General features: G+C 47.2%; 2 protein-coding genes, 1 long non-coding RNA gene and 1 pseudogene across 4 annotated transcripts; 2 read left to right on the top strand and 2 right to left on the bottom strand.

The window, feature by feature from the left end:
- On the top strand, window positions 1,420-5,053 carry LOC8065884 (NADP-dependent malic enzyme, chloroplastic). Its single transcript, XM_002440689.2, has 9 exons — window positions 1,420-1,726; window positions 2,109-2,456; window positions 2,570-2,741; window positions 2,861-2,956; window positions 3,118-3,189; window positions 3,337-3,420; window positions 3,597-3,695; window positions 3,836-3,883; window positions 4,007-5,053. The coding sequence occupies exons 1-9, from the start codon at window positions 1,638-1,640 to the stop codon at window positions 4,709-4,711; spliced, it is 1,713 nt and encodes a 570-aa protein (XP_002440734.1). The 5' UTR covers window positions 1,420-1,637; the 3' UTR covers window positions 4,712-5,053.
- LOC110430392 lies at window positions 15,479-17,874 on the bottom strand (annotated as a pseudogene).
- On the top strand, window positions 21,090-23,412 carry LOC8055697 (pseudo histidine-containing phosphotransfer protein 2). Of its 2 annotated transcripts, XM_002440688.2 has the most exons (6): window positions 21,091-21,224; window positions 22,248-22,378; window positions 22,529-22,597; window positions 22,749-22,820; window positions 22,905-22,977; window positions 23,077-23,412. In XM_002440688.2, the coding sequence occupies exons 1-6, from the start codon at window positions 21,165-21,167 to the stop codon at window positions 23,125-23,127; spliced, it is 456 nt and encodes a 151-aa protein (XP_002440733.1). In that variant the 5' UTR covers window positions 21,091-21,164; the 3' UTR covers window positions 23,128-23,412. The 2 variants fall into 2 exon arrangements, with proteins under 2 accessions (XP_021302602.1, XP_002440733.1); XM_021446927.1 differs by having other exon boundaries at window positions 21,090-21,224; window positions 22,749-22,977.
- Window positions 22,448-23,351, bottom strand: LOC110430059. The gene is made up of 2 exons (XR_002447254.1): window positions 23,048-23,351; window positions 22,448-22,959 (listed from the first exon to the last, which is right to left on the bottom strand). It is a non-coding gene; the product is annotated as an uncharacterized LOC110430059 (long non-coding RNA).

The raw sequence follows: 24,912 nt of genomic DNA, 5'->3' as shown, positions 1-24,912 counted from the left end.
ATATAATGATGTTCTATGATGTATTTCGTGATGTTCATGTAGAATACATGTGGTGTTCTATTACGTGTTTGTGATGTTCTACGGTTCTAGTGGTGTTTACTTACTATATACGTGATGTTCTACAATATATTTAGTGATGTTCACTTACTATATATGTGATGTTCTATTATGTATTTAGTTGTATCTATGGTTTATTTAATGTTGTTCGTGTAGTATATATGTTCTATTATGTTTTCTATGTTTGCACAATGTATGATGTTCTATAATATATTTAGTGATTTTTTATGGTGTATTTACTGTTATTCACTTAGTATATGTGATATTCTATAGTCTATTTTAGGACGTTTAAAAAGTATACGTGTTATATTCATTTTTATTTTTCTTTATTATGTTTTCTCTTATGCTTTACTCTAAATTTTATTGTTATTTACTATTTAAGTTATCTGTCTATATTTATTTTTATATTATATTATCATCAATCTAAACTAGAATATTATTATTCTAAACTGAGAACATTTTTTTATTGAAGACGGAACATTGTTTCTATAAACCTAGAACATCATCTCTGCTCAATAATGTTCTATCTTCATAAGATAAATGTTCGTTAATAAAATATTATCTAAATATATCCATTTGGGATCTTATTTTGAAGGATTTATTGTAACAAAACCGATGGTGCAATCGGAATTTAATTTGAATGATTACTATAAAAGTTATGGCTTTTTTAAAATCTGTTTAAAACTATCTGCAAGCGCCAGTTCAGATGACGTGGGATGAGATGAGTGTGAATCAAAATCTGCCGCGTGCTACTATTGGACTGTAGGTGCTAGGCGGGAAAATCTATTGGTAAACAACTAAAAAGAATTTGGCGGGAGTCTGCCGGACGACGGACTCGGTCCGAACGGGCCGGACCCGAAGAGCCCCCGGTTTGGTGCGCGCCCTGCCCCTGGTGCGTGCGCAAGCAAGGCGCGCGTACCCGTACCCGTACCCGCCGATGGCCACACCAATGGCAGCAGCCAGCAAGCATCCGCCGCTAGTACGAGTACGTGAAACATTCCGTTGCCCCCGCGGCGGCGGGGTGGAGTCGCGTACCAGGTGCGGAACTGCGGAAGCCCCCGCTGCCGCCTGCCGGAACACCAAACTCATCATCATCCGGCAGCCCCGGATCGCGTCGCGTCGCGGCGCACCCACCCCGCCCGCGCCCGCGCCCGCGACTCTTCCACCCCGCACCGCACCGCAACGCACCACCTTTCCACAAGTTCCCTTTGGCTTTCCTTCCACGCCGCGGCGCTTTACTATTCGCGTCCCCCACCCCGACCTTTCCTCCCTTCCACACGCGGGTGCCGTGGAAAACCAACAAGACTCAGCGGACCGGACTACTACTTTCCAGGGCCCCTGCCGCGTGGGCACCTCCGCCCGCCGGGCCCCGGGTGTCGCGCCCGCTATAAATTCGCGCCACCGCCCGTCGCTTCTTCTTCCACATCCGTCTTCGCCCTTGAACCCGCCGCGAAAGAAACATATATACAGCTCGTTCCTTGTCTGTCTCTCTCCCTCTCTGTCTTCCCCGGCGCCGACGAGGAGGCAGGCAGGCAGGCGGTCGAGATCGTCGCTGCGCGGACACTCACTCACTCGCTGACATGGCGGGCGGCGGCGTCGGTGACGCGTACGGCGAGGACCGTGCCACCGAGGAGCAGCTCATCACGCCATGGGCCTTCTCCGTCGCAAGGTCCGTCGGATCGGATCCATTCTCCATTTAATTCCCATGCTCACGCCTTTGCATTAGTTATATTTTCTCCTTCCATTCGCATTCGCATTCGCAAGCGAGATCTCGCTTACCAAACATTCCTCTTTACGGCACCCGACGTTACGCGACTCGCCTAAAGCCGCCTTTTTTCTTTTCCCGTCTTGGTTCACATCTTCGATTCATCGTCCTTCACCACATCTTTAACCATTTTCATTCATCCATTCAGTTTCCATCGATTTATATATTACATACATAATGCATACAAGTCAGGGTTAGACCGACGTCAGTCAGCGATTCTCTGACGAAATCTGAAGCAGAGCATGATCTGACGACGATCTGTTTCTTGTTCCTCTTCCTCGTCCAGTGGCTACACCCTGCTGCGGGACCCGCGGCACAACAAGGGACTGGCCTTCACGGAGGCGGAGCGCGACGCGCACTACCTCCGGGGCCTGCTTCCACCCTCGCTGGCGTCGCAGGAGCTGCAGGAGAAGAAGCTCATGCACAACCTGCGCCAGTACACGCAGCCGCTGCACCGCTACATCGCCATGATGGACCTGCAGGAGCGCAACGAGAGGCTCTTCTACAAGCTCCTCATCGACAACGTCGAGGAGCTCCTCCCCGTCGTCTACACGCCCACCGTCGGCGAGGCGTGCCAGAAGTACGGCAGCATCTACCGACGCCCGCAGGGCCTCTACATCAGCCTCAAGGACAAGTAATTATAAGTCCCCCTCTGCTCTCTCTCTCTCTCTCTCTCTCTCTGTATGTTTGTGTGTTCTTCCTCCATTGCTGATTGCTCTGTGCTTATTGCGTTGCCTTTTCGATCAGGGGCAAGATCCTCGAGGTGCTCAAGAACTGGCCGGAGAGGAGCATCCAGGTCATCGTCGTCACCGACGGCGAGCGCATCCTTGGCCTCGGGGATCTCGGCTGCCAGGGGATGGGAATTCCCGTGGGCAAGCTCTCCCTCTACACTGCCCTCGGAGGTGTTCGCCCGTCAGCTGTAAGCGCTGCTCACAATGCTCTGTCGTCATGAGTATTATTACTCCTAATAAACTTGCTTCTGTGTGTTTTTTTCTTCCCTGATGAATGATGGCAAATGATTACTCTGCTCTGCTGCAGTGCCTGCCGATCACGATCGATGTCGGCACCAACAACGAGACCTTGCTTAACGACGAGTTCTACATCGGACTCCGCCAGAAACGTGCCACCGGCGAGGTCAGCCACTGATCTGCAGTCAATCCTCCACAGTTTTACTTTTTTACTCCACGTACATGGCTGTTCTGTCTACCACCTGCAGTTGGTGAATTTGTTGTAAATTGTAATCGATCTCTTGTCTGGATTATTGTGACGTGATTTCTGTCTTTGATGGTTCACAGGAGTACCATGAACTTCTCGAAGAGTTCATGAACGCCGTCAAGCAAAACTACGGCGAGAAGGTCCTCACCCAGGTCAGTGGTCGGTCACAGTGCACTAGTCACACACAGATACTACCAGCTGTTGGTTTTCGCCTTTTTGCCCGGCCTTTCTCTGTGTGCCTGCCGACTCCTGATTCCTGGATCTGAAATGCGATGTTCTTTTTGACCTGTGACGTGCAGTTTGAAGACTTCGCGAATCACAACGCTTTTGACCTGCTGGAGAAGTACAGGGAGAGCCATCTTGTCTTCAACGACGACATCCAGGTAGGCCATAGTAGCTTATGACCATAGTAGCTTATGACAGCAGCACCATGGTTCATGGATGCCATGTTCAGAAACAGGGGGTGCTCTGCTGCCTGTTTTGTACTCGTCCTTTATCTTTCTAAAATATACTGTGCGGATGAATGAACAAAAACGATTTTGCTGTGTGATTGTTGCAGGGAACAGCCTCCGTTGTCCTCGCAGGCCTCCTGGCGGCGCTCAAGGTGGTCGGCGGGACGCTTGCAGACCACACGTACCTGTTCCTCGGCGCCGGCGAGGTCCGTCGATTTGATCTACTACAGTAGTATATACTGCATCAGTAGTGTTACCGTATCATTTCTTTCTCAAAGTTTTGGATCACGCACGGGCAGCTTTTCTTGATGAAATTGACACGCTTTTGTTGTCTGTCTGCTTGCAGGCCGGGACTGGCATTGCCGAGCTCATTGCTCTCGAGATGTCAAAACACGTAAGCAAACTACTCTGTCCAATGATCTTCGTACTCTTCTTAATAATAGAAATTTACTACTCCCGGTGTGCTGATTGTTGGTTTTTAATACAAATACAAACTAATGTAAACACTACTAAACAGGCTGGTTCTCCGATCGAAGAGTGCCGCTCCAAGATCTGGCTGATGGACTCCAGGGGCCTGATCGTGGCGTCACGGATAGACTCGCTACAGGCGTTCAAGAAGCCGTGGGCGCACGAGCACGAGCCAGTGGAGACGCTGCTGGAGGCGGTGCAGTCGCTGAAACCCACGGTGCTGATCGGCACGTCGGGCAAGGGAGGCACCTTCACCCAGGACGTGGTGGAGGCCATGGGCGCCCAGAACGAGAAGCCGGTGATCTTCGCGCTGTCGAACCCGACGTCGCACTCGGAGTGCACGGCGGAGCAGGCGTACACGTGGACGCAGGGCCGCGCGGTGTTCGCGAGCGGCAGCCCGTTCCCGACGGTGGAGCTGGACGGCAAGACGCTGGTGCCCGGCCAGTCCAACAACGCCTACATCTTCCCCGGGTTCGGCCTCGGCGTCGTCATCTCCGGCGCCATCCGCGTCCGCGACGACATGCTGCTGGCCGCATCCGAGGCGCTGGCGGAGCAGGTGACGGAGGAGCACTTCGCTAAGGGCCTCATCTTCCCGCCATTCACCAACATCCGCGCCATCTCGGCGCGCATCGCCGCCAAGGTTGCGGCCAAGGCATACGAGCTCGGCCTTGCCAGCCGCCTGCCCCGCCCCGATGACCTCGTCAAGTACGCGGAGAGCTGCATGTACACCCCCACCTACCGCTGCTACCGGTAAGGGGGGCAAGCTGAGCCATGGCTGGGCGCTGGGGCCGGCGCAAAGGAAAGGAAACGGGTGAATTATTATTACAGACTACAGAGTGATGAGTGAATAAAAAGTTGAGCTGATGATTGTTGCAGCTAGAGGAGTTTACATATATACGTTGATTATATTGCTACTGTATTTCTGAGTATCGTATACGGCATACCATACTACACTACATACAGATAGAGGGTCGTCAGTCGTTTCAGTACCGTGTTAGTGTTAAGGGAGTAGTTCCTGATGGAGGTGAAGTTGATTCTTGTGACCATAGTTTTAAATATCCCGCTATAGCTGCCGCTATAGCCCGCTATAGCCTTTTGAGGCAGAGTGCCGCTATTTGTGTTCATGTATAATTTAGCCGCTATATTCCGCTATAGTCCGATTTAGCTCTGCTATTAGCTGTTTTAGACATGAACCGCTAAACGTCTTAGCCCGCTATTTAAAACATTGCTTGTGACAAATTTGTTTGATTGAAAACGAGCGTAATACTAGAGAAAGTGAAAAATATACATTTGATCTGGTTGGTACTTTGTGCGGTGCTCTCTTTACTTTCACATGAAACTGATCAAGTCATTTGTGGATCTCAAATGCACCCCCACTAATCCTAAGATTACCGAGACCCCTGAACATCCGATACAAGAAAACAAGCAACAAAGACGGAAAGGAGAGGACCCTCCACCACACACCTAACCAACTAAACCTGTAGAAAAATTTTCCACTCCAGAAGACAACCACGGTGGCAAAGCATCCACCGATAAGAACCAAGATAACGACGACAACAACGACTAGGTAGCCGCTGTAAATAACCGAGTGACCATATCAGCAACTTAACAGCGACCATGTAGCCGCTATGAATCAATCGACTGCAGCGACAATATCAACAACGTCCACCGATAAGAACCAAGATAACGACGAAAACAACGACTAGGTAGCCGCTGTAAATAACCGAGTCACCATATCAGCAACTTAACAGCGACCATGTAGCCGCTATGAATCAATCGACTGCAGCGGCAATATCAACAACGTCTAGGTAACCGTTGTGAACCGTGCGATTGTGGCAGCAACATCAACGGTGACCAGGTAGCTGCTGTGAAGAGCCGAGTGACTGCAGCGGCAACATCAACCAAGGCAGGGCAGATCGATGCAAAAGAGTAGAATGAAGCACACACAGACATAGAATAATACGGACTAACTCCGACGAACGGTGCGGTGCGATCAAGCGGAGTGCATCAACGAACCCTTCAAGAAGGTGATGACATCCACGGATGCCAACTTCATTGGAAGCACAAGAGTTGTATGTCAACAAGAGGAATGAGGAATGAGGAAGAGTTTTTCACTTAGATATTGTATGTCAACAAGAGCAAGCCACCTACAACACCCATGACAGTTGCACCAACAGTCGCTGGCATCCCCGACCGCCAAGCCCCAACAGGCGTTGGCCAGAGAAGGCCGCGGCCTCCATGCCTACCATTGGGAAGGACAGGCGGACAGTTGTGGATGTCGACTGCCACTAGCGCATCCCAACAAAGAGAGGCGGCTCTCAAAGCCACGGTCTGGCCAGAGCCCGTAGGCACCCGATGCACCTTCCCAGGCTAGTGGATCCGCCCACGACGCAACCAGGATACTTCGGCCAGAAGATCTAGCAAGGAAAGACGCAACTCCCAAGGCCACAACCCCGTCGAATGCTCATGTCCCTAGTCACCCACAGCCACACGAATTCGTTGCTAAGGACCACCTAGGAGAGCCTGCAATGCACTGCTACCCCTAGCCCAAAAGGTCCGCTCTCGACGCGTCGAAGACGCGTGCCATGCCTAGGCAGGAGATACCATGGCCGACATAGATCTGATGAGGGGGAGGTTAGATCTAGCCCCAGGTGTCCCCGATCTGGAAGACCAACCTGCTCGTGGGAGAAGCACATGGAAAAGATAGGTCGGTGGAGGGTGGGAGCAGGGGTGGGGAGAAGATGGAAGACTACAAAGGTGATTGTTTTTTGGGCTATCGTAGGCCATGGTCGCCACACACCAAAGGGCGGCAAGGGCTAGAGAGGAGGAAAGGGCGGTTCTAGAGCGGCGAACTAGAAGGTAGTGGAATAGGGAAACCCTGCATGGTGTGTGATATATGGGCGTTTCACATCTACTTTCTCTTATCGAAAATGGCCTAAATGCTTGACCATGAAAAAAACACACCTCCACCTACCAGGAAGGACCATGGTCGATGCTGAGAAAACGTATAAACTACTTATGAATTGTGTGATTAAAAGGTTGACCATATGCTTGATGTCTTCTATACTTGTTTTTTCTCCGCCTTTTATTTGGTACTTGCGGGAATCCTAGCACCCGGATCTCCATGCAGTTCGCTCGCCCACACTCAGGCATACACAGGGACCACCCAGACATGCTCCATCCAGATGCAACACCGGCATCTACTCCTATCGTGCACCCAAGGGAAGCCCCCTCCCATTCACGTGCCCACATGCACATGGGGGAGCAATTTCAGTCACCTGCCCGCCTATGTATGTGCACCCACATAGGGCCCGGACCTCCCCAAACATCATCGGCATCGAGAGAAAGAGGGTGGGGATGGCACATGCCCAGTGAGCGCCGGAGAGAAGGCACTAAGGTGAGACAACAAAAAAAGCAAGAAGAAAGACACAACACCCGATCTACTTTTGAAACATAAAAAAATAAGAGTTGCAACATACGACTGAAGGCAGTTGAAACACTTGAAACATACTTATAAAACACTTGAGAAAACACACCTAAAAACACTTGAAAACTATTACAACTATACGCAAACATCAGAATAAAACACATGCAACATGTGTGTGAAAAACATAGACGAAACACACTGCTGAAACATCTAAAACACTTGAGAACATACTATTGCGACATATGCCTTTAAAACAATTGAAACATAGACAACATGTACAACATCCTCCAATCTACTTTTGCAATATCCATATGATTCAACTGCAACGTACCTCTGAACCTCCTAAAATAATTGAAACATACAATTACAACATAGGGTGAAGAGAGAGAGAAAGAGAGATCCTAGCACAGGGAGTGCCATGGCTACCAGATCTGTGGACATCGAGGGCTCTCGGTGAGGGGAGAACATTGGTGTGGGGGGAGGGCGGCGTTGGGGTGAGGGAGGAAGGACGCCGGGGTGGGGGAAGGAGCCGCAGGAGGTCAAGGAACATAGGGGACGATGATGTTGCGCTGGTCATAGTGTATAAGTTACGCATCTAGAAAAACCTCCATGATTTACAATTTAGAATGAATAGAGTAGCTTGGTGTAAGTTATCATTTGATTTAGTGGTAACTAAATATTGCGAAATAAATTGGAGGTTAGCCGTTACAGTTGGTTCCTACGACGTTAAGCCACATGGCCTACACGCATGGGTAGGGGTAGATCCGGACTATTTTGGATTTTTGGTGATGCCAGCAACTAAAGTTGAGCATGCAGCCCGCGGGCCAAAGGCATGACCCAAAGCACGGTAATTTGGCCTGACCTGAGCACAACACAACACAGCTCGATCTCAACCATGCCCGTGCTGGCCCGAAGCACGTAGCGGGTTGTGTTTGGGCCGACGGCTCGGCTCGCCGGGCGGTACGGCTCGGCCCGCTTTTAACAACAGGCACGGTGTCGGCTCGGGAACTTGTGAAACTTGAAGTATCAAGTTCTGTGACTTGTGAACTTGCGACTTTTGGCATGTAAAATATGATCTGTAAGTATATTGTGTTATGTGAATTGTGAAATATCAAGGTCCGTGACTTGAATGTAATTTACTTTTGTTTTGTTAAATTTTGTATTAAATTTGGTATTTTTCATATAGCGGACCATAGCTGGCGCGATAGACTATTGGGCCTCATGTTTTTTGGGCCAGCCCAGCTCAAAAATCAGCCCACGTGCCATGCCTGGACTGTCAGGCAGGCACGGTGGTTTGTGGAGGCACGACCTAGTGATATGCGGGCCATACGGGCCCGTGTCCTATCGGGCTATGCCTAGCATGGGCCGGGCTGGGCTGGCCCGTTGCTCAACGTTACCGGCAACGAAATTTAAAAGCTAATTATGAATTGAACCAATACGCGGATACGTTCCCACCAAAAAATTCTGGTGAAAATCTCGGTCTTTGGAATGCGCTAGGTGGATGTGGATGTATCAGTTCCTGTCCATCGGACCGCTGCAGTTGATCTTGGGCCATGTTTGGATTGGTTGGCCAGGCCAAATTTTGGCCGTTGTGACCCAGCGCAAGCTATTTGTCTGAATCAAGACAGATTTGGCAGCCCGGGCATGAGTCGGCCGTGGACTTGGCCGACCTGTAGATGAGCACGCATCCTGTAGGTAGACCGGTCTGAAGGGGTTTCCTTTGGCCCGGACCAAGCACGTCACGTCATGGCCTGGCGCTGTATGGGCTTAGGGCCTTGTTTAATTCCAAAAAAAATTTATAAAATTTTTCATATTTCTCGTCACATCAAATCTTGCGGCACATGCATATATAAAGTATTAAATATAGATAAAAGAAATAACTAATTATACAGTTTAACTATAATCTACGAGATGAATCTTTTAAGTCTAGTTAGTCTATAATTAAAGAATATTTGTCAAATACAAACAAAAATGCTACAATGCTCCTCTTGTAAAATTTTTTGAAACTAAACAAGGCCTAAGCTTCTCCGCCCCGATGTATAGGACCGTACTTGAACTGCACCTTAAACACACCAGGCAGCATGACGTGGCCTGTTTGCCACTTCTGCTAGCTAGCTCGTAGAAATCTATGTTAGCACTTTTCTTATGTGAAAAAGAGGGATTGAAAAAAAGAAGAGACTCTCTCTTGTCTCCACACCTATATCGCTTAGAAAACAGGGCTGCTTGTGGATCAGCTAAGCTTGTTTAGTTTTCCATGACTAAACGAGTAAACTATTTTTTTAGTCACCCGGGGGGGGGGGGGGCTAGAGTACTTCAACCACTTTGTTTGACGCTCTAGGGACTAAAGTGACTAAAGTTTAATCCCTAGAGTTTAGTCGCTAGAAATCAAACATGGCCTAATAAAGAATAAGAGAATGAGAAAAGAAGATGTAGAATAAAAAATCACTTATGTAAAGTTTATATAGTTAATTAACAATAATATAATATGTATGAGTTAGGGTGCCCTGCCATACATGCGCGCAGGGGCTTGAGGCACATGAAAATAATAAAGTTTATAATGGTATATTTAGCATAACTGAGTTTTAGATTTATCTTCTATCAAGCTTAATTGATATATGAAATTTTATTATTTTGAGATGATATTTTTAGGGAAAAAGTCTACATAACCTCCCAAACAATCTAGGGTGGAATACTTCATCCCAAACTATAAAACCGGATATTCTACCCCCTAAACTTTCAAAACCGGTCAAATAACCCCCTCGAGTGGTTTTAAAGGGCGGTTTTGTCTTTTTCTTTTTTATTTATTTCAACTGAATTTTTGAAAAATTATAATAAATCATAGAAAAATCATAAAATAAAAATTCAATTTTTTGAACTCTTGATGAGTAGATCTGTACAGTAAATATATAATATAGTATACTTTATTACAAAGTTTTTACTATAGCTTTAAATCTATGTTTTTCTGTAATTAATTTGAATAATTCATATATGTAGTTCCTATGGTCCAATTGTGGTAAAATTTTTATGGTGGGCTCATTATTGTATGCTTGAACTATGGTAAAAATTTCATACTCATTTGATCACGTATGACTTAGTTATATATAAAGCATAAATTTAACAAGAATAAAGATAAATAAATCTATAACTAAGTTATACTTGATCCAATAGGTACAAAACTTTTATCATAGTTCAAGCATACAATATTGAGCCCACCATAAAAATTTTACCACAATTGAACCATAGAACATATATGAATTATTCTTATTAATTGTAGAAAAACATAAGTTTAAAGCTACAACAAAAACTTTGTACTAAAGTATACCATATTATATATTCATTGTGTAGATCTACTCATCAGGAGTTCGACAAAATTGAATTTTTCATTTTATGATTTTTTTGATTTATTATAATTTTTCAAAGATTCAGCAGAAATAAATAAAAAATAAAAAGACAAAACTACCATCTAAAACCACTCTAAGGGGTTATTTGACTGGTTTTGAAAGTTCAGGGTGTAGAATATCCGGTTTTATAGTTTGGGGGATAAAATATTGCACCCTAGATAGTTTGGGGGGTTATGTAGACTTTTTAGCATAGTCATAATTTGGTGATATACACAATCTATGATTTTTAGTGCCCTATAAATACATGAACAAATTAACCATAGTTAACTCTGTTTATTTATGAAGAGTGACAAAATATTCATTTTAGTGCAAAACATCATTTTACTATGTGTTTCTCATTATGTAGAGTTTAGAAGATTTATGGTTCAATTTTAGGGCAGTTATATGATTTTATATCTATTTTATATAAGTATTTTGTTAGGCATGGTGTCCACCAACCAATTTATTAAGAACTAAAGTGTCTTTCAGAAATTGCTCGAAAATAGATATCCGTCAGCAACATCACTTGGCATGTCCAACAGCAAATTTTTTGGCTGCATGAATGTGCATCCTAATCACAACTTATTTGAAGTTCCAAGCAGAGACAAGGATTAGAGAATTTTGTTAATCAAAGAAAAAAGAATGGTTTCCCTCTCATCTTTGCCCTTCAATATTCTTCCTAATTATAAGCATACCCCTTGCGAATGATTTGGGAGAAAATAGAATACATATAATTATTTATATAAAGGTGTAAACTTTATTATACATTAATGTGATGGACAACTAAATGCAAGTTATAATATACTGTATCTGTATTTGTCGAGGAAATAACATTTTATAGGCCATGTGCTTTAATGCAGAGGTCAGAAGTGATCTCATGAAGATTGTATCAACTCAATGTAATTATCTTGAGTTAATAAGCTTCCTCAATAAAAAGTACATGTTAGCCAATAATATATCTCGCTGATGTGAATATCATAGTTGTATATACTAGTGGATTGTAATTGCTGAGGTGGAGAATGTCAAGATAGAAGAATGCTCTTTTTTTTGAAATAAAGATAGAAGAATGCTAGCGGGTCTTAAGATTTATAAATATAGGCTTTGTTCAGTTTCTAAAATTTTGGATTTTTGGGCACTGTCGCACTTTTGTTTTTATTTGACAAATATTATGGACTAACTAAGCTCAAAAGATTCATCTTGCGATTTACAGACAAATTGTGTAATTAGTTTTTTGTTTTTGTCTATATTTAATGCTTAATGCATATACCGCAAGATTGAATGTGACCGGAAATCTTGAAAATTTTCGAAAACTAAACAAGACCATAGATGATCGGTGCAGAGAACGACTAATCGCCAACCCAGGCTGGGCAGGTGCGGGAGTGGGACCAGGTGGTGGGGTTGGAGGAAGCATCCAATTCCAATCCATGATGCTCGAATGTTCGATAATACACACAGTGCCCGGCAACTATGGGACGCCAGCAGAGCGGACATGGACGGCACAGACGAGCAAGCTGTATCCCTCCCTGTGAGGCTGTGACATATCGATATCCATGTGCAAAATTCGCATGCACTTGTATATGTAAGCACATATACTCAACACAAGGTGGTTAATTAGGTTAAGTACGAGTGTTTATATAGAAAGAATATTCAGAAGCACGCATGTAGTATTTGTTTATGAAGTATGTTTGATTACCTTGCACATCTTATGTCGTAGCGCTTGGCTGATAAGCCATGACTGAAAGTACTGTTCGCTGATTTGTTGTGAGAGACAAACACTGCTAAATGGCTGACAAGTAGAGAAGCTCAAACGAACAGTCATGGTTCTACGGTCAAGGGAAAAAAATTGATGTGTGCATGTGCACGTGCTGCAAGTACAACAGCTGAACCGTAGATGAGCATTATCTTCTAACTAGTTTGCTCTCTCTTTTATATCAAATTATAAGCCGTTCTGCCTTTTTGTATGCATACATAGCTTTGTTACGATATGTATATATAGGCGTACAGAAATGGAGTAGTAATTAATGGATGTTGGTTTGTATACACTATAATTTAGATTCCAAGCAAGGGAAACTTTGAAGTGGGATTCCTTAGGCACTTGTTGATTCTTTGAGGAAAAAATAACTTATACTGAGGACCATTATGTTAGCACACTTTAAGTTTATTAGTGCAAGTTTAAGTCGGCATCCGCCTTATATGCACCTGGCGCTTACGACGTGCTGAAAAAAAAATGTTTTCTTACATAAGCACCAACATAAGCATCTCTGTCATTCATGACCCAACATGTCATCTAGTAGGTTGGATCTGTCTTGTGAAAGCATCTAACTTTACTCTAATCATGGGCTAGTGATTAACTGATTATGAACTGCTGTGAGGAACATGGTAGTGGATGAAAGAATGTAAGGGATAGTTCTATTGATCTCATCGGTTACATATTTATATAACCTCTGCACACATGCAGCCACACACGCGACACACACATGCAACCACACATTGCTTAGTCTAACACATGCAACCACACATTGCTTAGTCTAACACATGCAACCACACATTGCTTAGTCTAACACTCCCCCACAGTTTTAACTGGGAGTACCGCGAACATTAAGACTGGACCTAAACTCCGTGAAGACTGATGTCGGCAGACCTTTGGTGAAGATGTCGGCGTACTGAGACGTAGTGGGAACGTGCAGGACGCGTGCTTCACCGAGGGCGACTCGCTCTCTGACGAAGTGCAAATCAATCTCAATATGCTTGGTCCGCTGATGCTAGACAGGATTGCTGGAGAGGTAAACAGCACTGATGTTATCACAATAGACTACGGTAGCACGGTGAAGAGGATGATGAAGCTCTTGCAGTAGTTGTCGCAACCAGCAGGCTTCAGCAACGCCGTTTGCCACGGCTTGATACTCCGCCTCAGCACTGGACCTGGACACTGTAGGATGACGTTTAGATGACCACGAGATGAGATTGTCCCCGAGAAACACCGCATAGCCACAAGTGGACTTGCGCGTGTCAGGACAGCCCGCCCAATCTGCATCTGTGTAGACAGTCAGATCTACTGGTGAGTTCTGGTGAAGATGAAGACCAAGATCCAAGGTACCCTAAAGGTAGTGAAGAATGTACTTCATAGCGCCCAGATGAGGCTCCCGGGGGTCATGCATGTAGAGGCACACCCGCTGGACAGCATAAGCGATATCTGGACGAGTAAAAGTGAGATACTGAAGAGCACCAGCAATATGCGGTAGGAGGAGGGGTCGGTGACGGCAGCTCCATCGGCAGAAAGCTTGGAATGAGTATCCACAGGTGTGCTGCAAGGCTTGCAGCTATACATACCAGCACGGTCAAGAATGTCCAGAATATACTGACGCTGTGAGAGGAACAAGCTGTCACTCTGACGCTGCACACTGACGCCGAGGAAGTGGTGAAGAGCCCCCATATCTGTCATAGAGAATTCTTGGCGGAGAGCATGGATGATCCGCTGCAGAAAACTCGTAGAGGAGGCTGTAAGAACAATGTCATCAACATAGAGAAGCAAGAATGCCACATCAGTACCCCGGCTGTATATGAACAGAGAACTGTCAGTCTTCGCCTCAACAAATCCGAGAGAAGTGATATGACTTGCGAAGCGATGATGCCAGGCTCGGGGTGCTTGCTTCAAACCGTAGAGGGACTTGTTCAAACGGCACACGTGATCTGGGCGGGAGGTGTCAACAAAACCAGCAGGCTGAACACAATATACTGTCTCATTCATGATGCCATGGAGAAATGCATTCTTCACATCAAGCTGATGAATAGGCCATGAATGAGAGAGTGCCAGAGTAAGAACTGTGCGGATGGTTGCTGGTTTGACCACTGGGCTGAAAGTCTCATCATAGTCGATACCTGGACGCTGTGTGAAGCCGCGGAGCACCCAACGAGCTTTGTAACGGTCCAGAGAGCCATCAGACTTGAACTTGTGATGAAACACCCATTTTCCAGTAACAATGTTGACACCAGATGGTCGAGGCACCAGGGTCCATGTGTCATTAGCCTGCAGAGCATCAAACTCATCCTGCATTGCACGGCGCCATGCGGGGTTAGTCAGGGCAGTACGGACTGAGGAAGGCACAGGGGACAGCGGTGCCGCGTGAAGGTTGAGGCGGTCAACGGGCTGCCGGATGCCGTCCTTGCCGCGTGTGCGCATGCCGTGCGCGTTGACGACAGGTGCTTGCTGGAGAGGAACTGTGGCGGTGGTGCGGCCGGCTGGGCGCCCGGCGCCACTGGCAGCAGCCTGGGACGGACCGTCCGCAGGGGCAGTGGCACCAGGCGCGGTCGAAGCGGGGCCACCAGCGGCACCCGTGGCCGGCTCAATTGGAGAGGAGCCGTGGCCGCCCGAGGCCAGGTCGTGGCCGCCCGGGGCCGAGGCGGTGGGGTCGAGGCCGCCCGTGGCCAGAGAGTCGGTATGACCCCCCAGAGCAGCATCCATGCCGCGGGGAGGCGGGTACCTGCAAGCACAGCTCTTGCGCCATCGGGCGAAGAGGAATCATCAACATCCAAAAACTCAAGTGTGGTGTGGTCCTGGGGGGAAGTGGACATATCGGCGAAGAGGAAAACCGTCTCATCGAAGGTGACATGGCGAGAGATGATGATACAGTTTGTGTGAAGATCAAGACACCGATAACCCTTATGATCAGTGGAGTATCCCAGGAACACACACAGAGTGGATCGAGGTGAAAGTTTATGTGGAGCTGTGGATGATAGGTTTGGATAGCAAGCACAACCAAAAACACGTAAGTGATCATACGTAGGCTGCGTGCCATATAGGGAAAAGAAAGGAGTGAGGCCGTCTAGGGTTTTAGTGGGGTGACGATTGAGAAGATATGTTGCAGTGTGCAAGGAGTCAGCCCAATAAACAGGAGGAAGACTAGCCTAAAAAAGAATGGAGCGCACAATATTATTTATAGTGCGAAGAATGCGCTCGGCCCGCCCATTTTGCTGTGAAGTGTAAGGGCAGGACATGCGAAGAACGACTCCATGAGTGAGGAAGAACGTGCGGGCCGAAGAATGGTCGAATTCACGGCCGTTGTCGCAATGGACTGCCTTGATGGAGGAGCCGAACTGCGTACGCACATAGGAAAAAAGTGAGTAATGGCACCAAACGTGTCGGATTTGAGGCGTAAAGGAAACTTCCAAGTGTAGTGTGTGCAGTCATCTAAAATAACAAGATAATATTTGTAGCCAGACACACTAACAACTGGGGATGTCCAAAGATCACAATGTATTAAATCAAAGGCGTGCGAGGCACGAGAGTTTGACATGCTAAAAGGAAGGCGCACATGGCGACCAAGCTGACAAGCATGGCAAATATGAGTATCATGGCGCTTATTACATGGAATAACATTGGAACTAATGAGCGTGGACAAAGCCTCATAACCGATATGACCAAGACGATGATGCCATAGAGTGGTGGAAGATGCAACAACAGTGAGGGCAGTGGTGTTGGATGTCGTGAAGAACGGGTAAAGGTCTCCCGTGCTATTGCACCTGACGATCACGCTCCGTGTCTGAAGATCCTTCACAGAAAGGCCGAAGGGATCAAACTCAGTGGAACAATTATTATCAGTAGTAAAACGGCGAACTGAAAGTAGATTCTTAATAATGTTTGGAGAAACTAAAACATTAGAAAGAACTAGAGGACGCCCAGTGTTCGAAAAAGAATGTGATCCAACGGAAGTAACGGGAAGTAAGTTACCATCACCAACAATGATAGATGAAGGATGTGATGACAAGGGAGGCTGAGAGGTGGTGAGTATACCAGCGTTGTTGACCATGTGGGAGCCAGCGCCCGGGTCAGCATACCATTCGCCCGTGCCGGGAGGGGAGAGCGTCATGGTGCTGAAGTTGCTGGTGAGCGAGGACGTGTCGAAGCTGCCCCCATGCATGGGCGTCCACGGCTGCTGCTGCTGCTGTGGCGGCGGTGGGGCGACGTGGTAGCCGGGCGCCCCGTAGCCGTAGCCGGATGGTGCACCGAAGCCTGGTGGCGCGCCGAAGCCGGGTGGAGCGGCCTGGTAGCCGTGCGGCGCCTGCTGCTGCTGTTGTACGGCCATGTACCCTGCAGCAGGCGGCCTGTACATCGGCTCCGGAGCGGGCGGCGGCGGTGCCCAGTACGCCCAGGGCTGGTACTGCGCCGGCGGGCGCTGGTGCTGCCCGTGCGGCACCTGCTGCTGCTGCTGCTGCTTGTTGCGTCCGCGACGGCGTCTGGAGCGGCCGCCCTGGTTGCCGTTGCCTTGGCCGGTGGGCGCGCCGCCCTGGTTGCGGCCAGGAGGAGCAGGGCCGCCGGCAGGGGGGCGCCATGCGGTGTTGGTGGAGCCCGTGGCCGCAAGGAGGGCCCGCGGCGGGCGTGGTGCTGCTGGAGGACGTGCCGGCGTCGCCGGCGAAGTCGTTGAGTTCAATTTCCTCGAGGAGCAGCAGGGTTCTCGCCTCTGAGAAGCTGGGGAACGGCTGCCGCAGCTTGATGCTCGTCACCATGGTGCGGAACTTCTCGCTAAGGCCGCGCAGCAGGGTGAGGACGAGGGTGCGGTCGCCAATGGGGTCGCCGAACTCGCGAAGAGAGGCGGCCATCGTCTCGAGGCGGCGGCAGAAGTCCGTGATGGAGGAGGAGCCTTGCTTGACGGTGCAGAACTCGGCGGACAGCAAGAGGGCGCGTGACTCGCGCTGCCCGAGGAACTCGTCCTCCAGATGTACCTATGCGACCCACGCGTTGGGCTCTTTCAACATCGTGGACTGCTGCAGGTCGGGGTTAATGGTGCCGTAGATCCACGTGAGGACGGTGCAGTTCATCTACAGCCACGCCGGGCGATCATCGTTGACCACATCGGTGAGGACGTGATCGGTGAGGGCATATTTGCCCAAGACAACGAGGAAGAGGGCGCGCCACCGGGTGTAGTTGTTGGCGACACGATCCAGGACGACGAGGATGAGCACCTTGATGTTGAGGACAGCGATGGCGGCGGCGTGGACGTCGGCGTACTTGGCCTCGTACTCGTCGAGGGCCTTGGCGCGGGCAGCGGCGGCCTCCCGGTCACGCTGCTCCTGGGCCTCCCGGGCGGCGCGCTCGGCCGCGGTCTCCGCCATGGTTGGGGTGGAGGCAGGAAAACCGGCGGCGGGTGGACGAATCGGGATCGGTTGGCGGCGCGATCAGAACGCACGGCGTCGTGGCGGCGCACGTGTGGTACTCCGGTGAGCCTTGGCCCAGCGACAGAGGGAAGGCACGGCGCAGGGGCGCGCGTGCGGGCGGCGAGCGCGAGGCCCAGCGACCGCGAGCTGGCGAGCGTGGCGCTCAGCGTCAGCGAGGCCGCGTCGGTCGTGAGGGCCGGCGGCGGCTAGGGTTGCGGAAGCGGGGATCGTAACCCCCTCTGATAGCATGAAAGAATGTAAGGGATAGTTCTATTGATCTCATCGGTTACATATTTATACAACCTCTGCACACATGCAGCCACACACGCGACACACACATGCAACCGCACGGTGCCTAGTCTAATACATGCAACCACACATTGCTTAGTCTAACACATGCAACCACACATTGCTTAGTCTAACAGTGGATCCAAAATCTGGCAAGGTTTATTTCAGCATTCCTCATCATGATCATATCATTAAAATGTTATGTATTTCTATGTATATGCTCCTAATTTGAATTCTTGTATTGTTATTATTTTAAACAGAACTCTATGTTGGATGATCCAATTTCTGCATCAGCAGAATTTGTTTTAGAAAAAAGAATTTTATTCCGGTCTCTGGAAAAGTTTTGCACACAACCAAACTGAAAAATATTAAATATGAACTCATGTCTTGCGCTCTTACTTTACATGGAAAGGATGATGTCTCTCCTTATCTGCTTCTCCTTTTTAATATTGTTTAGGGAATATGCATGGCAAGGTGCTTAGGTGCACATATAGAAAAGAAGTGCAACAATTCCTGCAACTGTCAAGGTATTGATGTGTTGGCTATGCCACCTCTCACTTTGTGATTAGATTTGTTCTCTGCGGCTAGTGTTTGTTATGCATCTTGTTGTCATGATTCCTCCAGATAAGAACTTTACTGACAGTAACAATTTAAACCAATATCTGTCATTTTAATGTACTGTTCCAGGTTCATATTCTCTTATCACTATCCAGTAGAGATACCTACAGGTCATTATCACCGCTCCAATTATACAATTTATTCCTCTTTTCAACATTTATCAAAAGTAGTGGATGGGACCAAACAAAACGAAAATATATATAAATACAACACAAAAACCATAGGAGTAGTTACTAGAATGGAATAAAGTGGGAATTTCCTGCCCACTATGCATCTTCCTCTTTATCATCGAATTCTTCATTTGGTTTTAGTGTGAAAGCATGGCGATGCTACTATTTATCTTCTTCCTTTTTGGTTGGATGCTTGCTTCAGCCATTTGATGATTATGCCTCAGAGCCATTCCTATTTGTAGTCTTCTTTGGACAATGTTTTAGGAGATATGAGATGTGGCGAAAAGAAGCAGATACACCACATGATAGATCTCGCTGACGTGTCCACCTTTTATGATATATTGATGCTGTATCTTAGGTGCCTCTAGTGGTTTCTATAATATATAAAGAGGATATCTCAAGCTTAAACATGTGATCGTGTTAGGAATTTGTACTTTTGCACAATATTTAGCTTGGTGTAATTTTTGTTTGTTCCAATGTAATGGCTACATGCTATGTTTGAATTCCATTGTCTCTATCCTTTTAGGAATCTTTTTTTTTAAAAGAATGCAGGAGAGTTGGGCTTTATTGTATTAGAGAAGAAAATGGTCTACATACAACCTACTCATCTCATATGGGAACCAAATAGGAGAGGTGATTTTAGCAACAAAAAAACTTGAGACCAAACAACACGACCCAACCAAAGCTACAAAGAAAATTAGATTCTACCAACAAGCTCTAAACCCTGCAACTTCTTAGCTTCGGCTAGACACGAGAGACTATGTTCATCTTTGAACTCCCTCACAAAGTCACAATTGATGTAACCGAAGGTGCAACACCTTTAGGAAGTGACTTTTAACAATTGGATGCTCGCTTCTTAAAAGGATTCTCAAATCATTTTTTTTTGTTAGACCCTCTTTTCTTGTAGTGAGTATCTCTTTCTGTTCTGGTGTTACCAGAGTTGCAATATTTTGGTTGTTTTCGTGAAAGGCTATTGGAATATTTTGTGTCCTCACTGAAGAGACGAAACTGTCATGCTTTAAGGAATTCATCTGTATTAGGAATTATGATATCGAAAATCTGTAACTGTTCTTTGAAAATAATATGGTCTAACTATTCTTTGAAAAGAATATGGTCGCCCTATGCCAAAACAGTGTTCTGTTAAGCTTTTTTTTTTTCTGTATTTGAATGTTCAATCGAATGCTTGTTCATTCTATATTTTTATGGCAAGATTATTAGTATTAATTTACAAAGAGCTACCTATCAGCTTCGTTATGACTTAATCTCTGACATTAAGTCTGGCAACATTATCATAAGGAATGGAACATAACTGCCTACCTTTCCTAGAGGCAGCTGGGCCATAGTTACTACTCCTGTTGCACGTAATTTTGTAGGTTAAAAGGAATTTTTCTTTATGTTAAATACTCACACGGAATTTCAGCGGTTGATGTCATTTAAAGAGATTAAAATTCTTCCAGAAACTAATTTGTAGTAGAAGATATCTTTTAAAAAAGTTAGAATTCCCAGATTTAGTGAATCTGTCCTCTTCGTCAACCACTAATAATCTTTGATGGCCTTCATCATCTGATAGTGAGACTAGCTGAATCCCAACTGTCTGAATAGAGGAATAGCTTTCACTCACCCTGTCACCCACAGAAAGAAAGAGCCCTCCCTATGTGCAAGTTACAGATAAATGTGGAACTGTGTATATTTGCAAATTAATTATCTAGTCTCTGAAAAATCAATTATATAATCTCTGAAATTAATTAATTGTTTTTATCCAAGCTTCTTAAGGAACAAGTTTTAGGGTACAACCGTTCTATGCATTTCTGTTGTGCAGTTTCATGATATTTTAGAGTTCCTTGCTGTTTACACCGTAGCCACATGAACCTTATGTTGTAGAGAAATCTTCTTTTAGGTTTATCAAGTAAAGAACTCATAGTGCAACTTGCGGCATTTGTACTTGAGCTATCTAGCTTCCAACAGTTTCAAGAAAAAAAAAAGAAAAGTTCTGTCTTTTTGTTATGCTTTATTCACAGGACGACATTATCGATGTAGAATAAAGATTTTGCATGTTTTAAAATTGTCCTGTTTCCCTCTATATATACACCCTTGCTCATTTCGTGTCTCGGTGTGCTCATCTAAGTCCTCTGTAGTCTGCACTTGCTTGCACACTGACTGAGCTAGCCAAATATGGACTATACGAATTTGCGGCGCCAGATCATCTCCATGAAGAAAAGCCTCTTCGATCAGGTTTTGTCTCAGTTCTCTGGAAATCTGGGCGAGTAATGACTAACCGCACGTCACCACCTACTAATATTTGTTTGCTTGTCTGGAGCTCTTAGTTTTGATAGGGTAGTCAGCATAGCTCATGTTGTCAGGCAGAGTATATAATGACTCATTCCAATTAAAATCGGCTTTAATTTGTAAATAACTGCATAGTTCACTGTGTCAGATTTTAATCTGGTATATATAGGCCAATGCTCAAGTAGCTCCTATCTTCCCATCTAAAAGTTACACAACATATTCTGCTACATCATGTATATATACATGCATCATGATAGTGGGGAAGGATGTTGCCGACCATACAGAATAGCGTGCCACTTTATTTCCTGTTTATATTCCTTTGAGAATATACAGAAAGGTGGGGTTTTGAAACTTTACAGAGTAATCATAGGTTAGGATCATTTTGATCTTGCATTAGTTTCTGGTAGACAAATCCTAGAGTGTCCTTTATGCCTAGCTAGGTTGAAGCCTAAAACCACTTGCTGAAACTCACCTGGTTGATCTTTATGTGGACAGCCCAAAAGGCAATCTTTTGTGGTGTATTTTAGAACAAGGATTTGCAATTGCATGTAACTGCAATTCCACTGGTTGGGATATGATTTTTTTTTGGAGAACTCCAAAATATTCTCACGTTGCGTTCCAGTCATGCCAGTTGTATATATCTTCTGTTTTCATGACCACATAACACATTACTTGGAGCAAATAGAAAGCATGAAAACCACGTATATACTCTGTTTATTGTCTACTTTGATTGCATGTGTCTCTCTTTTATGTCCAACGTGCCACCGCACTTGTCACCGAAAATTTGCCTGTCTCCATGCCCAAATGTATCATATATATCCGTTATTTATCTGAGGATAATTGGATCCTTCATAATGTCTGTTGTCTCAAACAATTGGAGCGCTCCTAAGAGAGAAATTGCTTTTTGCCACAGAGTTCATTTTTCTGTATTTTGCTTTTCAATATATCTACCTCTTGCTTTTCCTGCAGGGATACCTGGATGAGCAGTTTAATCAGCTGGAAGAGCTGCAGGATGATTCAAGCCCCAATTTTGTTGAGGAAGTTGTGGCTTTGTTCTTCAAGGATTCATCAAGACTGCTGACGAACATAGAGCAAGCACTGTAAGTAATATATGTCTTGACTCATTCTAAAAGAACACTCAGTTTTCTAATACAATTTATACACATGACTTCAGACATGATATCAATTAACAAGTAGTAGAAACCATACAGAATAGTGTATTCACTTTGAATTTCTTGTGATGCATGCAGTGAGAAGTACCCTCAGGATTTCTACCGGTTGGATTCGCTTGTGCACCAGTTCAAAGGCAGTGGATCAAGGTATAGATGGGATGAATATGCCCAGAAACATATATGCAGAATGTTCTGATTACCTATTCAGGACTGGCTTTTAGATTTGTCAGCTCACTGATACACAAACTGATAGTGCTTAATTACAAGTTCACTAAAGGTAGCCTCATTTTTGGCGCAGCATTGGCGCACTGAGGATGAAGAATGAGTGCTCCATGTTTAAGGCCCACTGCAACGACAGGAATCTGGAAGGGTACCGTACACTTGACGACTCTTCCTCCTCTATACCTGCATCTCATTCTTTGCTTCTGCATCTCATTCCATGGCTCACACTCAGATGCCGCCGGTCACTCCAGAAGATGAAGAGGGAGCATGCCACTCTGAAGCAGAAGCTGGAGACATATTTTCATGTAAGCACAAACACCAAATTAAAGGCCATGTTTCTATCTACATAGATAACGATCGATCATCTGTTCTTACCTACTGTTTACTGCCTTCTGATGACACAGTTGCTGAGGCAAGTCGGTCCTCCAGAACGCGCGGTGAATTCATGGAAGTAACAAGAATAGCTAGCATGGGAGGCAGTTCCAAGGGTGGGCTCTCTCTGCTCCTTTGGAAGAGTATTGTAGACTCCTCAAGTTTTGCTCAGTTACTGGTGTGCCCTTTTGCTGCTAATGGTGTATGTGTCTCGGTGTCTCTGTCTGTGCGTGGGTTCTGTACCGTCTGGTGTCTTTGCGTACAATTTGCTCGCTCCTTTGGTTGTCGATGGAGCGTCACAGTGCTTCTTCTCTACTCTGAAATGTAATGGCATCAATATATTTGGTCGGGTTTTGTCGTAAGACATACATACTGTCTCATGATTCTGCTCTGTGGTTCCGCATCTTCGTCCCCCGCGTCGCTCCCCACGCGGAGCGACACGGGCGGCCCTCCACCCAAGCGCGCTAGCAGCAGCCCCTTCCCACACCTTCCTAGGCCGCGTCGCCGCCGGAGCTGGCCGCCAGCATGGCCACGCGGCTCGCCGGATGGCGGTGGCGGGGCCTCTCCTCTCCTCTCCTCGCGATTTGGTGGCGCAAGCGGCAGCTAGCCGGCGGCCTCCTGTGCGGGCTGCGTGGAGCCCGACGGTGCGTCCGCTACGGCTGTGGCGACGCCGGCCAGTGTCCGGGCTGGCGCATGGGGTGGAGCGGATCTTCTTCTCCTCCATCTGCCCCTTCCTTTGGCTCTGTCGGCATCAACGACGCTTGACCAAGTCGCTGGAGCTAGGTCCTAGGTGGCCAGATCCGGTGTCTGCACGGCTAGATCCGAAACTTTGGCTGCTGGATCTAGCGCGCGCTTCGAGGACTAGCGATGACTGTGGGTGGCCAAGACGGAGGCGGTGGCGCCAGCTAGGGGTGTCGGCACCGGTACTGACGGTTCTGACGCCCCCTGGGCAGGGGTGGCGCCCATAGGGTGGGACACGTGTCTGGTGGCGGCTGGCGACGGGTCAGCAGTGTCGGCAGCACGTGCAGGGAGCCGGCAATGGCGGCTGGTGTTACGCGAGTAGCAGAGTCGGTCCGGCTCTACGTTGCCCGATCGGAGGGGGTGGCGACCGACGCAGCTGTGCGGCTGCTGCGTGCAGCCGACGTGTCGTGGCTCCTCTGAAGGGGTTGATGTGGAGCGGCGGGACAACGATGATGGCAGTGTTGGCCGGCAAGGGGCATGGCTTGTTGGCCCGACGTCTTGTGCTAGAGGACTCCTTGGGCGAAAGCTTGGCGACGGCGACACCTATGAGTGCCGCTTTCCCTGTTGGGGGCGTCATGTATCTCCTCTACCACTGTCATCCAAGGGTGAAAGCTCTGTCCAGTTTGGACGTGCGATGGTGGCGCCATCGGTGCTGCGACCTTCCTGAAGGCGTCGTGTTTTGGATTTCGTCGTGGCTTCGATGTCTCCTTCGGTGTTTGCTCTTCTCTTCTTGGCGCCTGGTTGACGCTTTGTGGCGGGTCTCGCTATGAGAAGTCGAAGGTGCTACGTGAGAGACGTGGCTCGGCAACGATGACACGCAGCGAGCCCCCACCTTCTTCGTTGGCTGGGGTTTGCTGGGGTTGGCATGCGCCGGAGGCGAGGCGTGTGGTCGTGACTGGAAGTCGGCGCTGCTCTTTGTAGGTTGCTTGAGGTTGGCAACGATGACCGGTTGCGGCTGTTTGCTTCGGGCTCGTAGGTCGTGGCTTGTGTGAGTGGACTGACATGGGAAGTCGGAGCTGCTGGTGGCTTTGCAACTATGCTCGGCAACGATGACCCATGGCAGTGTGTCGTGTTTGTATTCAGTTGTGTCGTGTGTGTTGGTTAGCCCTTTGGGTACCTTTTTTGGC

This window comes from Sorghum bicolor, chromosome 9 (assembly GCF_000003195.3).
Source record: "Sorghum bicolor cultivar BTx623 chromosome 9, Sorghum_bicolor_NCBIv3, whole genome shotgun sequence".
NCBI lineage: Eukaryota > Viridiplantae > Streptophyta > Magnoliopsida > Poales > Poaceae > Sorghum > Sorghum bicolor.
Note: the sequence above shows the minus strand (reverse complement) of the source record. Positions and strands in the feature narration are given on the sequence as shown.